Source organism: Nicotiana tomentosiformis, chromosome 3, assembly GCF_000390325.3.
Source record: "Nicotiana tomentosiformis chromosome 3, ASM39032v3, whole genome shotgun sequence".
NCBI classification, from domain to species: domain Eukaryota; kingdom Viridiplantae; phylum Streptophyta; class Magnoliopsida; order Solanales; family Solanaceae; genus Nicotiana; species Nicotiana tomentosiformis.
Window position 1 is genome coordinate 83,320,614 of NC_090814.1, and position 16,420 is coordinate 83,337,033.

Consider the following 16,420-nt stretch of genomic DNA (forward strand, 5'->3'; position numbering starts at 1 on the left):
ATTTTAGCAAATAAAGAGAAAATCAATTCTTTCCCCTATTTTATCCTTATCATTAACTATTTCATTTTCCAAATTATTATCCTAAGACCTCTTAAAATGCTACTCCCTCCGTTCACTTGTATTTGTTAACTATTTTAAAAATAAATTTTTATTTTTACTTGTTTACTTTCACATATCAAGAGAAAAATAATTTATGTTTCCTATTTTACCTTTAGCATCAATTACTCATTTTAAATTATTTTTCAAATCTATTAAGTCTATAAACCAATTAATATGATTCAAAGTATGAGTCATCGTTACGCAAGTACACAGTTTCTGTCGCGTATTAATAAAAGAAGGTGCTAAATTTTTCTTTTCAAAAATCAAAAGGGCCGACAAGAAAGAAAAATGTAACGAGTGGATTTGGTACACATTCATGCACGGAATGACTGAAAATTAATCTGGATTAACCTTTTGGAAACCCCATGCATAGGAAGCTTAAATAGTGTTACGCCCTTCAATTCTAAATATTAATTGTCCTAATTGAATTTGTTTTAGTATATTATAATGATTTAAAAGAACAAGAAGTAATTTATTATCTTTTTTTAATTCAACCTTTACAATTTTAATTAGTAGAGTGTTAGTTAAATGAGACATTTAAAAAAGAAATGAAAGGTAATTAAGGAAATACTCTGGTGACTGAAGTCATTCACTAAATAAGAGGTATATTTTTTTAAGGGATGTGCAAAGAACTAATGTTTAAAAACCAAGTGCAGATAATATATTAATATGTAGGAATGGCCTCAAACTTAATATCGAAATGTCACATTCAAGCCATTGGATGAGAAAAACAAAATCCATTTCGTATAAGTCATATACTACGTGATATCGAATTCACAGAAAGGGATGTTACATGCCACAATTGTCCAAAACACACACACACACACACACAAAGTAAAGTAGGACGCCAGCATAATGATTTTCTCCAATAAACGGAGAAAAATAATTGTTATATTCATTCTTAAACGCCTTTTTTTTTCCTCCCCACCAAAGAAGTTGAAATAAAATAAAACAGAAAATAGAAAAGTTGAAAGGAAAGGGAATAACAGCAAGAATCAAGACAAAAGTTTCTCAAAATTTTATTTAGTCTAAAGAGACAAAGAAGCGATTCATACTTGCAATTGCGTATACAATTAACAATTTTTGAAGACCCAAAGCTTCTTTATCACCTTGTTATAACAAAAAGCTTTGAATGATTTTATGGTTGTTTGGATTGTCTAACAAATGGAGATATTCTCTTTTAATTTGAGGATAATAATAAGTCACTTCTGCGGCTCTTCTTTCTTCTCTTCTTTCTTTTCCTCTTTCTTTTCTTCCTTCTTTTCCTCTTTCTTTTCCTCTTTTTTCTCTTCTTTCTTTTCCTCTTTCTTCTCTTCCTTAGCTGGCCCTACTGATATTATATCAACTTTACCCACTGCCTTTTTCAACTTCTTCACCACTGCCACTGCATCCATTTCTCCTATCACTGTTAGTTTCTGTTCCTTTAGATCTGCTGCTATTGAATCTACCCCTGCACTTCATTTTATTAGTAAAAAGTACAAATCTGATTCAACTTTTCTTATGACTAAAACTAGATCCAATAGCAATTACCTAAAATATCAGCTGCAGCTTCTATGGATTTCTGCTTTGTCTTTTCATCAGACATGGTAAGAACCTTCATTACCACTTTCATCTGATTGATAAGGAAAACACAAATATAAATAAAAGTTTTAACATAACAAACCCCTAAAAGAGAAAGAACAAAAGAACAGCGAAAATATTAGAGAATATGTTGATACAGTACCTGAGCCATTTGGAGAATGAAGGGTTTGCTAGGATAGTTGTTGGACCAAAATGAAGAATTTTTGAAAAAGGGGCCTTGTTAAATAGGGGGCAATAAAATGAATTGACAAAATGTGGCTAAGGAGAAGTTTGTGTACAATTATGCCTACCCAAAAGGTTGCATATATGACGTATTTGAGTGGAAATCTAGGCAGATTGCATATAGTTTTAGCTATTAGGTCCTCTAATTTGTTTGTTTCTCATAATATGGCCCCTGATATTAAATGTTTTAACTCCAACTTTTTTCAAGGAACATTGTATTAATTACTCTCATTTCACAGATGATCTTTCATAAGTAAATTTGTTTTTGAATATTTTTTGTATAAAAAGAAAATAATACTCCCTCCGTTTCAATTTATGTGAACATGTTTGACTCGGCACGGAATTTAAGAAAAAATGAAGACTTTTAAAATTTGTGGTCCTAAACAAGTCAAAAATGGGTCCAGAGTATTTGTGTGGTTATAAAAGTTTCTAATTAAGGGTAGAATTGTAAGTTTAAACAAAATTGTTTCCAAATTTAGAAAGAGGTCATTCTTTTTTAAACAGACCAAAAAGGAAATAGGTTCACATAAAGTGGAACAGAGGTAGTAGTAACAATGAGATAGTCCTTTTACGATTCATTTTCTCGGGCTAAGAATTTTGGAGGAATGATCTATTTGTTGAATCGACAAAGGGCCAAATATACCTCTCTACTTTCGAAAATGGTCTAAGAATACCCCTCGTTATACTATTGGACTATATATACCCCTGCAGTCATACTTTGAGTTCAAATATACCCCTCATTTAAACGGAGAGACACGTGTCATCGTCCTGTTAGTCAATTCTAAATATCTTCTAATTAATTAAAAAGACCCATTAATCATACCCGAAAAGTAATTTTTTAAAGTAATTTTTTTTTGTAAAAACTGAAATTATTTTTACTAAAAACTGAAAAAAACGAAAATATTTTTTTTTCAGTTTTTACAAAAAAACTACTTTAGGAAAACTGAAAAATATTTTCTAAAATAATATTTTTTTAAAAATTGAAAAAAAAAGATGAAAATTAATTTTCAAAAGCAATTTTTTTGTAAAAACTGAAATAATTTTTACTAAAAACTGGAAAAAAAAATGAAAATATTTTTTATTCCAGTTTTTACAAAAAAAAAACTGCTTTAAAAAAAGCTGAAAAATATTTTCTAAAATAATATTTTTGTAAAAACTGAAAAAAAACTAAAAAGCAAATTTCTAAAGCAGTGTTTTTGTAAAAACAAATATTTTCTTCTTCTTTTTCAGTTTTTAGTTAAAAATATTTCAGTTTTTTTTAGTTTTTAATTGCTTTAGACAATTGCTTTTCAGTTTTCTTTTTCAGTTTTTACAAAAATATTATTTTGGAAAATATTTTTCAGTTTTTTTAAAGCAGTTTTTGTAAAAAAACTGGAAAAAAAATATTTTCGTTTTTTTCAGTTTTTAGTAAAAATATTTTTTTTTGTTTTTTTCAGTGTTTACAAAAAAAAATTATTTTTCAGGTATGATTAATGTGTCTTTTTAATTAATTAGAATATATTTAGAATTGACCAACAGGACGATGACACATGTCCCTCCGTTTAAATGAGGGGTATATTTGAACCCAAAGTATGACTGTATAGGTATAGATAACCCAATAATATAACGAGTGATATTCTTAGACCATTTTAAAAAATAGAGGGGTATATTTGGTCCTTTACCGTTGTTGAATTCGAGTGGGCGATAATTCAAGTTGAAAACTAGTAGGCTAGACCACCCGTTACAGTCAACTGGTCATAATTATTTCTTTTCCAACATTATTATTTTAACAGTTGTGCGGAAAAAGAATTTGAAATGACCACCAATAGTGCGGTAACATTATTGTACTCCATTTTGTTGATTGCTTTGTAAAAGTTGGTCTTTCGAACTATAGGCCATTTACCAATTATTTGTTGACTGAAAAATACAGAGAGTAGCTTCTTCCCTTAATCAGAAACTGGTTCTATGTTAATCGCCAAGTTGTAACATTCAGTTAATATAAGTTCCAAAATAACATAATCGCGCCCTGAAATTAAACATGGCCGAGTCGATCAGACCCCTCCTTAATGAAGTAGGCCATTGAAGGTATATGACATAGGCCTGTTTTGAACCGGATTATTTTTAAAAAGACTTTGTATATATGATAAGTACTAAAAATATATTCAATATAATGATATTAAACATGTTGTCGTTATTCATATAAAAGAATATTATTAAGCGTAAAATGAAAATGGTTAAAAAGTTTTCAAATATAAAAATATGCCAAAATCACTCAATTTTGATCAAGCATCACAAAAAGTTACTAAACTTTTTTTTATAACAAAAACTCATTCAACTTTGCCTAAGAATAGCAACAAGTCACTAAATAATTTTTTTAACCAAGTCTGTAATTCTACCTTCCCTAAGTATCATATAAAATGTCTGTTTTGTTTCCTCCTAATGAGTTTCTATTATACTTAGACAAAGTTGTGTGATTTTATTGTTACAAAATATAATTTAGTGATTTTTGGGATACTTAGGTAAAATTGAGTGATACTTCTATTATAAAAATAGTTTAATTTAGTAACTTTAGTACAAAAAAGTAAAAATTGATTGATTATAAAATGTAACTGACTTTTAAAAGAAAATTTTACCCCAATAGCAAACTATTATACCCTATTTATTATAAATCAAAATAATTTCAATATATAATTACTTATAACTATATTTTTGTTTTTATAGCAAAATAGGTATTTATTTTATACCTTACCATTGAGGTGTGAAATACGCCAGCTATGTTCTTTCTCTCTCTCTTCCTTCTCTCTCTATCAACAAGATTCTCAATCATCTATCTTCTCCCTCAAATCTCTCTCCTTTTTCAGTCAAGGCAGTCGTCGTAGCAGTCATTTTTTGTGGCAATGGTGGACTTTCTGAAGCGAAGAGAATAGATCTGAAACAAAGAGGGAGTAGGCAAACAGATCTGACCATGGCTACGGATAGAGCTTTTGAAAATCTGAAGCAGAGTCGCTGGAGAAGATTTGAGGATCGTGTTTTTGTGCGTCTCCATTTTAGTTTTAATACAATGTATATAGTATTTTTCTTGGCCGAAAAATACCATCTCCGGCGAGCTTTCTTCTCTTCTTTGCTATTGAGTCATATACAATGATATAAATCATTGTATTCTGTACAAATACACTCAAATACATTGTATTTTTGTATTAATATATTATATTTTCGTCTGTTTTTATGCATTCTGAAGGTCTATATTTTTTTAATACAGTCGAATATCACTGTTTTTGTGATTGTTTGTTGTTCGAATATAATTGAATAGACTACGGTGAATTGAATACAATGTATAATAGTGAATAATGAATATTAGTGAATTGAATACAATGTATACAGTCGAATTGAATAGAACGGTATACACCCTATTTCTTAATTTTTTGTTGTTTGAATACAACTGGATTTAATATAGTAAAATTAAATATAATTCAATATTGTGATTTCCGTTATTAAATACTCGTAATCACTATTTTTTAGGCGAATTATTTCACTGTATTTATAAATACAGTCGCACGAATATATGGAATACAACACAGTAGCAACGAAATTTTATAGAATTAATTTTGTTGAGTTAAATTAGGAGTAATACACGCTAATTGATTCTCTTTCCGTTATTAAACAGCTGGACTCCCTACTTATCAGGCGAATTCCACGACTGCATTCATGAATACAGTAGCGCGAATACAACAAATACAGTCTGATAGCAACAGCATATTAATTATAGAAAATAAATATGTATATGATAACTATAAAAAATTAATAACTACTAAACTATAGTGGTTTCTGAAAATTCCTCCATTTAAAAATGCATCCGCCCTAAAATGTGGGTCTAAAGTTTAAGAGCCCGTCCTAAATCAGACCCCCTTTGCTTATTGCTAGGGTATATTCAGGTTTCCTCTTTTGTACAATTTTTCCTCCTTTTTTATTTGTCAAGCTAGCTCTTCAAGTCAAGATACCAAAATTAGAAACTTGTTTCAACATCCAACGGGTTGGCTGATTCGGCGTACAAGATCGCACGGGAAAAAGGCTAATACTAGGATTAGGCGTCCACTATTAGGTCCGATTCATGCAATTACACTTGTTCCAATTTTCAAAAAAATCTCCATCAAAGAATAACTACTCCACAATCAAAGAATAGCTATGGTAGGCATATAAATTTTATTGAAATTAAATTCGTAAAATAATTTGAACTATATTTTAAATTTAAAATATATTAGTTCAAATAAATTTATTGGGCTAATATGATTGGATTAGTTATATAAGTCCAATATATATAGATTAAATAAATAAACCTGAATCCATTGGGTTGGCCCATTTAATTGGGCTACAAGTGATGAACCCACTTCATTAAGCGCGAGATTTTATCTTCCTAGAGGTCAACTTTGGTGCCACGTGTCAAATGACGTGGCACACCAAGTCAAATGGAAAATCCAATAGGATCATGCCACGTGTCAAAATGACAAGGCAGACCAAGTTAAATTAAAAAGGCCAGTGAAATCGTGCCACGTGTGCAAGTGACATGTTCTGGCCAATCAAATGCGGCATTGTCACACTACAATTTGATTGGTCGAAAAGAGTTTGTTCTTATCATAACTCTTCCCTCCCACAACTATAAATAGGGATCTTCATATCTCAGAAAAGACATCAGAAGTTATAACAAGAAGACACAAGGGAGCTCGTGGATCAAAGGCCACAATTCTCTGCAAACTGCAAGTGTTCAAGCATTCAAGCACTTCAACAAATTTCAAGTGTGAAAATTAATAACTTCGAAAATTATATTATTGATGTATTGACAATGATACAATGAGTCCTATATATATAATACATGTTTTACTCCTACTATATATGTGATTAGGGTTATTTGCATATAACTATTTAACTCACAAACTAACACTCCCCCTCAAGCCGGTGCATATAAATTATATGTACCGAGCTTGTTACATATATAACTAATACGAGGAGCAGTGAGAGACTTGGTGAAAATTTCAGCAAGCTAATCATTCGACTTCACAAATTTTGTAACAATATCTCCTGAGAGTATATTTTCTCGGACAAAGTAACAGTCAATCTCAATGTGTTTAGTCCTCTCATGGAATACCGGATTTGATGCAATATGAAGGGTAGCTTGGTTATCGTACACAAGTTTTATCTGACTGATTTCACTAAATTTTAACTCCTTGAACAATTGTTTGATCCAAATTAGCTCACATGTTGCCTTAGCCATTGCTTGATATTCTGCTTCTGCACTAGACGGAGCAACTACATTCTGTTTCTTGCTCTTTCAAGACACCAAATTGCCTCCTACTAAAATACAATATCCAGACGTAGAACGTCTATCAGAAGATGATCCTACCTAATCAGCATCTGAGTATCCAACAATCTGCTAATGACCTCGATCCTCAAACAATAACCTTTTGCCTGGAACCGATTTTATATACCGAATAATACGAACAACTGCATCCCAATGACTATCATAGGGAGAATCCATAAATTGACTTACAATACTAACAGGAAAGGAAATGTCAGGTCTAGTCACTGTGAGATAATTTAATTTACCAATCAGCCGCCTATATCTCGTAGGATCACTAAGTGGCTCTTCCTGTCCTGGCAGAAATTTAGAATTCGGATCCATCGGAGTGTCAATAGGTCTATAGCCTGTCATTCCTGTCTCTTCAAGAATGTCTAAGGCATACTTCCGCTGTGAGATCACAATATCTGAGCTAGACTGAGCTACCTCAATACCCAGAAAATACTTTAGTCTGCACAGATTCTTAGTCTGAAAGTGTTGAAAGAGATGTTGCTTCAATTTAGTAATACCATCCTGATCATTGCTGGTAATAACAATATCGTCAACATAGACCACTAGATAAATACAGAGACTTGAAGGAGAATGCCAATAAAACACAAAGTGATCAGCTTCACTACGAGTCATACCAAAATTCTAGATAACTGTGCTGAACTTACCAAACCAGGCTTGAGGAGACTACTTTAGACCATAAAGTGAGAGGCACAAGCGACATATAAGGCCACGAGACTCCCCCTGAGCAACAAACCCAAGTGGTTGCTCAATATAAACTTCATCCTCAAGGTCACTATGTAGAAAAACATTCTTAATGTCCAGCTGATAGAGAGGCCAATGGCGAACAATAATCATGGATAGAAAAAGGCGGACTGATGCTATGTTAGCCACGGGAGAGAAGGTATCACTGTAATCGAGCCCAAATATCTAAGTATATACCTTGGAAATAAGACGGGCCTTAAGTCGATCAACCTTGCCATCTAGACCAACCTTGACTGCATAAACCCAACGACAACCAATAGTAGATTTATCTGAAGGAAGAGGAACAAGCTCCCAAGTACCACTTGTATGTAAAACACACATCTCGTCAATCATAGCTTGATGCCATTCTGGATGAGACAATGCTTCACATGTGGACTTAGGGATGGAAACAAAGGACAAAGAAGATATAAAAGCATATATAGGTGATGACAGACAATGATAACTTAAACCGACATAATGATGATTAGGATTAAGTATGGTTTGTATAGCTTTCCAAAGTGCAATCGGTGTACTAGGAAGAGACAAGTCCACAGTAGGAGCAGGGTCAGCTTCAGGACGTGAATCAGTTGGGCTTGATGCTGGGCGCGGACAAAGATGATAAGTCAAGAATGGTATTCCTTGGCTGGGGATCTAGGAGGAGCAACACTAGACTCCTCAATGGTTGGAATGGGTAAAACTTTTATGGCGGAAGGTGAAGGAGGAGCTATAGTAAACTCCTCAAAGGTCGGTATAGGTAATATCTCAGATATATCAAGGTGGTCAGAAGAGGTAAAGAAAGGTTTATACTCAAAAAATGTGACGCCAGCTGACATAAGGTACCTACGAAGATCAGGTGAATAATAATGATATCCCTTCTGAACACGAGAATAACCAAGGAAGACACACTTGAGAGCACGAGGAGCTAACTTATCTTTCCCAAGGGCTAAGTTATGAACGAAACATGTGCTCCCAAAAATATTAGGGGGAGAGAGTATAAGGGTGACTGGAGAAATAATACTGAATACGGAATCTGATTCTGGATGGGAGATGAAGGTATCCAATTAATCAAATAACAAGCTGTGAGAACATCGCCCCCAAAACACAAAGGAATATGAGATTCAATGAGAAGTGTGCGAGCAGTCTCAATGGGGTGCCTATTCATTCTCTTTGCAACCCCATTTTGCTGAGGGATATAAGGACAAGAGGTCTGATGAATAATTCCTTAAGAAGTCATAAGCTGCTGAAATTGAGAGGATAAATATTCTAAGATATTATCACTGCGAAAAGTGCGAATAGAAACACCAAATTGATTTTTGATTTCAGCACAAAAATTCTGGAATATATAAAACAACTCAGAACAATCTTTCATTAAGAAAAGCCAAGTACATCTTGAATAATCATCAATGAAACTAATAAAATAAATAAATCCCAAGGTTGAACTGACTCTACTAGGACCCCATATATCATAATGAAATAAATAAAAAACATACTCTGCATGACTCTCAACACTACGAGGAAAGAAGGCTCAGGTATGTTTCCCAAGCTGACACGACTCACAATCTAATGTAGATAAACTAGACAACCTAGGCATCATCTTTTGAAGCTTGGATAAACTCGGATGTCCTAAACGTTTGTGAATTAGGTGTGGAGGATCTATAACTAGACATGCCTTGGAGGGTTTGAGTGAGTTAAGGTAGTAAAGGCCTTCTGATTTACGCCTTGTGCCAATCGTCTGTCCCATATTGTGGTCCTGCATAATAAAATAATCATCAATAAAGTATATACCACAATGGAGGGCACGAGTCAAACGACAAATAGATGCAAGACTAAAGGGACAGTTACGGACATAAAGAACGGAATCCCGAGTGACAGAAGATAGGGGATTAGCTTGTCCAACTGCTTTGCTTTAGTTTGAAACCCATTGGCTAAAGTAACAGTGGGAAGAGACTATAAATACATAATGTTTGATAAAAGTTATTTATTACCATAGATATGATGAGAAGCGCCTGAGTCCATGACCCATGGCCCAAGAGTACTAGACTGGGAAACACAACTAAAAGAATTACCAGCAATAGAAGTATCAGTCTGAGCAACAGAGGCTACTTGTGAGTATGTCTGCTTACTTTCTTAGTACTGAAGGAACTCATTATATTCCCCTTCAAATAAAGAAAATTTCTGGTTACCTGTAGTCTCAGTCTGAGCAACATAAACATTTTTGGGTGGTCGACCATGTAAAGAATAGCACACTTCACAAGTGTGTCCAAGTTTATGACAATAAGAACACTTAGGTCTGGATCTTCCAAAACGACTTCCTCCTCATCTATTCTCCATAGTTTGAGATGTCCGATTTTCTAGTGTTTGGGATGCGAGAACAGAGGAGTCAAGTGTTTGTGATGATATCACTGGGTGACTTGGTGCTGCAGCAAGGCGAAGTACATTTGACGAGCGCAAAACACACACTTAAATTGTGCTCGCTAGACAAAGATAGTATAGTATGATATCGTCTCCACAGGGATTGAATTTAAACAGTATTCTTGTAGTTTGTAGCTAGATTGCTATCCAGGAGGATCAACAATGGGGATTTATATAATTAACTATCTAAAATCTACAGCTATTGACTAATGACAATCACAACAAAGGTAAGCAAGTGAGTTATCAATGGGAGAAAATATGGGTTGATAGGATAGGTGCAAGATAATTGTCCGGGATCTAACTCTAGATAATTCACTTCTAATATTCAAGTTAGTCTCTCGAATTCGCTTAATTATCAGTACAATTATTTAGTAGAAACTCCTCTCTCGATTAAGTTTCAACCTCACAATATGAACCAATTTAAGCTCGGTGAAGATATGCAAGAATTCGTAATGGATTGGTCTTTAGGAGAACTTCTTTCGATTATCCTCTTAACTAGGTTTAATCAAGGATTCAACTAGACTCTTTCAATTACTTAGAAGAATCTATGAACTCAACCAACAATATAATGCAAATATATCACAAGTTATGCCTCTCTTGATTACAAGAACAAGTGAACATAGATGCGACAATTAAATCTTCCCAAAATGATTCAATTACATAACAATAGAGTTATAATCCACAAACAACTATCAATACACCAAATCCATCAAAACTCAGTTGGATCTACTCTATAGACATGGAGAAGTTCTTCACAAATGAAATAAAATTATAGGAAAACATAAATATAATCCAAACCCGGATCTTGAATGAGGAAGGAATGATGAAATCCTTGTGCTTTTGCTTCTCCTTCTTCTCCTTAGCTTCCTTAGGTCTAAGCTATGTCAAAAATCCAGAAATATTGTTTTTTCCGTGTATTTAACTATCCCCCAAATGAACCCTGAACAAAATACCCTTTTTAGCAGAATTGGGAATATACTCTAATAATTTTTCACTACCGCGCCGCATTCCGCGCTGCACCATGCGACGCGCTAGTGGCAATTTCCAGAACAATTTACAAAATAGAGTCTGGGCACATTTTGCACAGCCGCGCTGCACCATGCGACGCATAAGTTGGGAAAATGTAAAATATGAGAGTTGTAGACCTTTTAAATAGATTTCCAACGATATATTGTGGAGCCCAAACGGATTTCTGAGCGAAAAGTTATGTGCATTTTACTGGACAATGCGCAGTATGCCTGCTCGATTTTTCGTTTCGTTCTTAAAGTGCACTATCATCCGTTGATCCCCGAACATGATCCCAACATAATCTTTGGGATTACTCAGACTTCAAAGCTCCAGAATAGCTTGAATTCATTCGATCACATCTACATAGATCGGAATCACTTCTACAAGGCATAAAACACACAATTAGTGCAAAACACTAGCGATTAAAGCTCAAACTCAATTAAAGTGCAGTAAATTGGAGTGCAATAAGCGACTAAAATACGAGATTATAGACTACCATCAACACCCCACACTTAAACCATTGCTCGTCCTCGAGCAATCAAACCATACTTTATATAGACACACCTTACTTAGCAACTCTCCTAACTCATTACACCAAGAATATTTAAAATAGACTAAGCACAATAGTGCAACATCCTCGCCTCAAGATTTGACTCACAAGCACCACACATTATTTATAACCCGCTCACTTACTCAAACACAAAGGTCAAGCATTACCTTTCCTTCGTGAATCAAGTGCCCTCACACAACAATAGAGAGTAGTTCCACACACAATAAAATTCAAGAAAACATAGGAACTCAAGATAGAAAGAATTAACTCACTCTCAGAAATAAAATTCATGCACCACAAAGAATGTACCATAAGCTTGACCGTGTGTAATACTCTACTAATTGAGCTCATTCAGTCAAGGATCAAGTAGTACTTTATTTGGTTATAATGTAAGTTGCGGGATGGGTAGGATATATTTGGATGTAAGCATGACTACACCTTCTTAAGCACTTTAATACATACAATTTAACCATTTAAAACTCCATACTTATGTCAAACCATAGCTCCACCCTCACGTCAATATATATATATATATATATATATACCTTCACGTCAATATATGTCAACTCCCTACTTCTTTACGCACAATTACATCAAGAAATACCACTATTAAAGAATCTTTTATTCGCAACCATCCAAATATTTTTTTCATATTCTTTTTTTCAATTCAAGTGGCTCTTATTTTTTTTAACAGTGCACCTTTCTCCTTATTTCAATAGTACCACTCAAAAGCCAAACCAACCACCCCACACTTCAACTTTTACAAAGTTCATACCAATTTCAAGTACTCACGAGAGGTAAATGATTTAAATAGATGGTCAATTCAAACAAAAGGGTAAGGCTTGTAATGTGGTTACTAAAGAAACAAGATTACAGGCTCAATGAGATTAACTACGATACATAACAATTTGGTGGGTAAAATATATAGCTGGATCAACAAAGAAACACCTATATCACTTCCAAGACTGAACAAATCTACTATTTCGCTTTGCAAATACACGGGGCAAGTTCTAGACATCAAATGCAATGCACATAATACGCAAAATCTCACACACACATGGCACAAGACTCACTCGGGATCGGATTCATCAAGACACTCTAGTCAAAGTAGTTAAGCAAGGTTAAGATCATACAATTTAAGGTGCTTATAAAAGAGTCAAAAAACTGAGCTTAAGCGTCACAACTAAGCACTTATTATTCTCAAGGCATAATTAAGTCAAGAGATGTTGCTTTCATTTAAAATCACAGCACAAGGTTTCTTATGTTACACCCCATGTTTTTGTACGTGAAAGTACGTCGTAAGTCAATTGATGTAAGTTTGAAAATGAGATCCTATTTGAAAGTATATAAAGTGATTTAACGATGGTACGTCCCATTTTTGCAAGCCTTTAAGAGTTATCATTCGGGGACAAATGTTTGTAAGGGGACATGTTGTTACACCCCGTACTTCAGACGTCACTATCATCATAGGATTATCTAATGTGAGCTCAAAAAGAACGAAATCCTTCTACAAGGATAAGAAAGGTTTACCGAAATTTTAATTAAGTTAAAATAAATATGAGAGTTGTTAATCATTATTTAAATGAGTTTAACGTCATGATATGACTATATATGATGTTTGGATATAAAATATAAAGTTTGGGGAAAATCGAATTTAAGTTGCGGAAAAACCGACTAAGAATTTGCCTTGTAATAGAGGTTTTTGAGAAATATATTTCGTGTACTATATGGAGTCTTTTTGGGACATATTATACACCAAATTAAAGGTCTTGAAATGTAGTTTCCAATTCTCTTAACCGTTCATTCATACGACATCCGGATAAAAAGACATAAGCATCTGAAGAAGGGCCAATCATAGGGTGCCAAGTAGCAGCTTTTTGACTTTTAAAAAATGAGATATTTACGTCCCTTAGCTCGTCTCTTTCTCCATTTTTCCAAATATCACGCCCAAATAACACCCCTAACCTTACCCTTAATCTCTCTACAAGTTCTTCAAACAAGAGTATCATCCCGGGCACGAAATCAAGTAGCAATAACATTAAAACGATCCCTGCAACGTAAGTATCGCTATATCACCTCTCTTTTTCTTTGTAGTTTGAGTTTTGGAATGTATTTAATAGTTAAGAATATGACTACTTTCAGTATTTAAGCTTTTAAATATCAATAAATGTTGATAAATTTGTTTTCTAATAGTTAGAACTCACGGGACGGTGATCGAAAGCCGTAAGTTCGAGTTATTTAACTTGTAGTGGACTGTTTTGTGGGATGTTTCGTGTTGCCTTTGGTATGTCTATTTTACTACTGTTTAATGGAGTTTTGGAGGACAAATTTTGTGGAGAAATATCACATAATGAGGTAATGGTAGGCTGGTCGTTCGTCGTTACATTTTTAGGTTGTTTGACACTACTTTGGTTGTTGTTTTATGTATGAAGTGATTAGGGTGTGTGGGCTGTTTTGTAGTATATTGTAATGGAGATAAGGTTGGAAAATGATGCTTACATGTTGTTATTGTTGTGTTCTTGTTTTTGTTAGTATATGGTATTGGAGGAGGGCCTAGTTAAAGGGGAGATGCTGCCCAAATTTACGTAAACGAGCTACTAGTTTAAGTTGCGAACTTAGCCTTTACTCAACACTGATTTTGAATCTCCTTATGCTGTGGTAGATTGAGTTGAGCTGTTTGAAAAATTTCTTGAAAGGTATCAAGGACTCGACGGAGTTAAGGTATGTTAAGGTTAAACCTTTCCTTCATTTTGGCATGATCCCGTAACTACATATGTTTGATAACGAGACATAAAGAGAAGTTCGTATTCATGAATTTATTCACATTATCCTAGTCTCAGAAGTTACAGTATTCTCCCTTATCGGGACTTTATATTCAGTTAAGTATTATTTTCTTCCAGTCAAGAGAGCAGAGGGTCATATATATATATATATATATATATATATATATATATATATATATATATATATATATATATATATATACGGAGTTAAGGTATGTTAAGGCTAAACCTTTCCTTCATTTTGGCATGATCCCGTAACTACATATGTTTGATAACGAGACATAAAGAGAAGTTCGTATTCATGAATTTATTCACATTATCCTAGTCTCAGAAGTTACAGTATTCTCCCTTATCGGGACTTTATATTCAGTTAAGTATTGTTTTCTTCCAGTCAAGAGAGCAGAGGGTCAATATATATATATATATATATATATATATATATATACAGTATTACAGTATTTTCACCACCATCGAGCTATAATCGATGGGCAGGCCCCTATTGGGCAACCTCTGATCAGATGGTAAGTTATATACCGAGCCTACTGTGGCCTAGCGCCTATGAGCGAGCCCAGGATAGCCGAGATACAGAGCCTAGTATGGCCGAGCGACTATGAGCGAGCCTAATACGGCCGAGCAGTTACCCTTACTGAGACTTATAGGGCCGAACATTTATTTTACTTACTATATTGAAGGAGTTGAGTCTGTATCAACAGGTAAGTATATCTCCATATCATCTTTGACTCCCAGTTACTTTCAGTTATTATATTATCAATTCAGTTTCAGCTTTCAGTTATGTTATTACCTTACATACTCGGTACATTATTTCGTACTGACGTCCCTTTTCTGGGGATGATGTATTTCATGCGTGCAGGTTCAGATAGACAGACAGGTAGACCTCCTCAGTAGGTGTTTTCCGAGTTCAGCCTGATCGGTAAGCTCCACGTCCTTCGGAGTTGTCGGGTCTAGGGTTTTGTGTACATCTTCTATATGTATGTATATATGTTATGGGTAGGTCGGGGCCCTGTTCCGATCATAATACATCCATCAGTAGAGGCTTATAGACGAGTCCTGTATATTTTGTATATCAGTAGATGTTCATGGCGGCTTTGTCGGCCTACACAATTATATATATATATATATATATATATATATATATATATATATATCAGCTTTTAGGTATATTTACCCCACAGATAAGAGAGACGTTATTTTCAGACGATTCAAAATATGGCCTCATCGGCCTAAGTTGAGGGTTACCCCTCCAGAGTTCATAGTTACACAGTGGTACGTTCGGGCCGAGTATGGCACCGGGTGCCGGCCACGCCTCTTCAGGTTTGGGGCGTGACATCTTACTCCTAAAAAAAATTAAAACTAACTACACCCGTTTCAAACAAAACCCTTAAAAAAGAACCGCGGCACAAAGAAAAATTAAGGGAGAATTAATACACTAACTACAAAATAAAATCTTTTTTGTCTTTTCCTTTAAACTTTATAATTTCAATCAAAAGAAACGAAAAAACACAAAAGAAACAAAAGCAAACAGTTATTTACATATTTACATCCCCACCCCACACTTTAAATTGTGGCATGTCCCCATGACACACAAATAAAAAGCAAGAGGTAAAGAAAACTCCCCTGGACTAATTCTGCTTCCGAGAACTTGTGAACTCCACCCCTAATTCTGAATGCATTTTTCAATTTTGC

General features: G+C 34.2%; 1 protein-coding gene across 1 annotated transcript; it reads right to left on the bottom strand.

Annotated features, from left to right (window-relative positions):
• Positions 1 to 1,094: 1,094 nt before the first annotated feature.
• LOC104113504 (heavy metal-associated isoprenylated plant protein 39-like) lies at positions 1,095 to 1,968 on the bottom strand. The gene is made up of 3 exons (XM_009623684.4): positions 1,823 to 1,968; positions 1,630 to 1,711; positions 1,095 to 1,549 (listed from the first exon to the last, which is right to left on the bottom strand). Exons 1-3 carry the CDS (start codon positions 1,829 to 1,831, stop codon positions 1,302 to 1,304), a joined length of 339 nt encoding a protein of 112 aa, XP_009621979.1. The 5' UTR covers positions 1,832 to 1,968; the 3' UTR covers positions 1,095 to 1,301.
• Between the last annotated feature and the right edge of the window lie 14,452 nt (positions 1,969 to 16,420).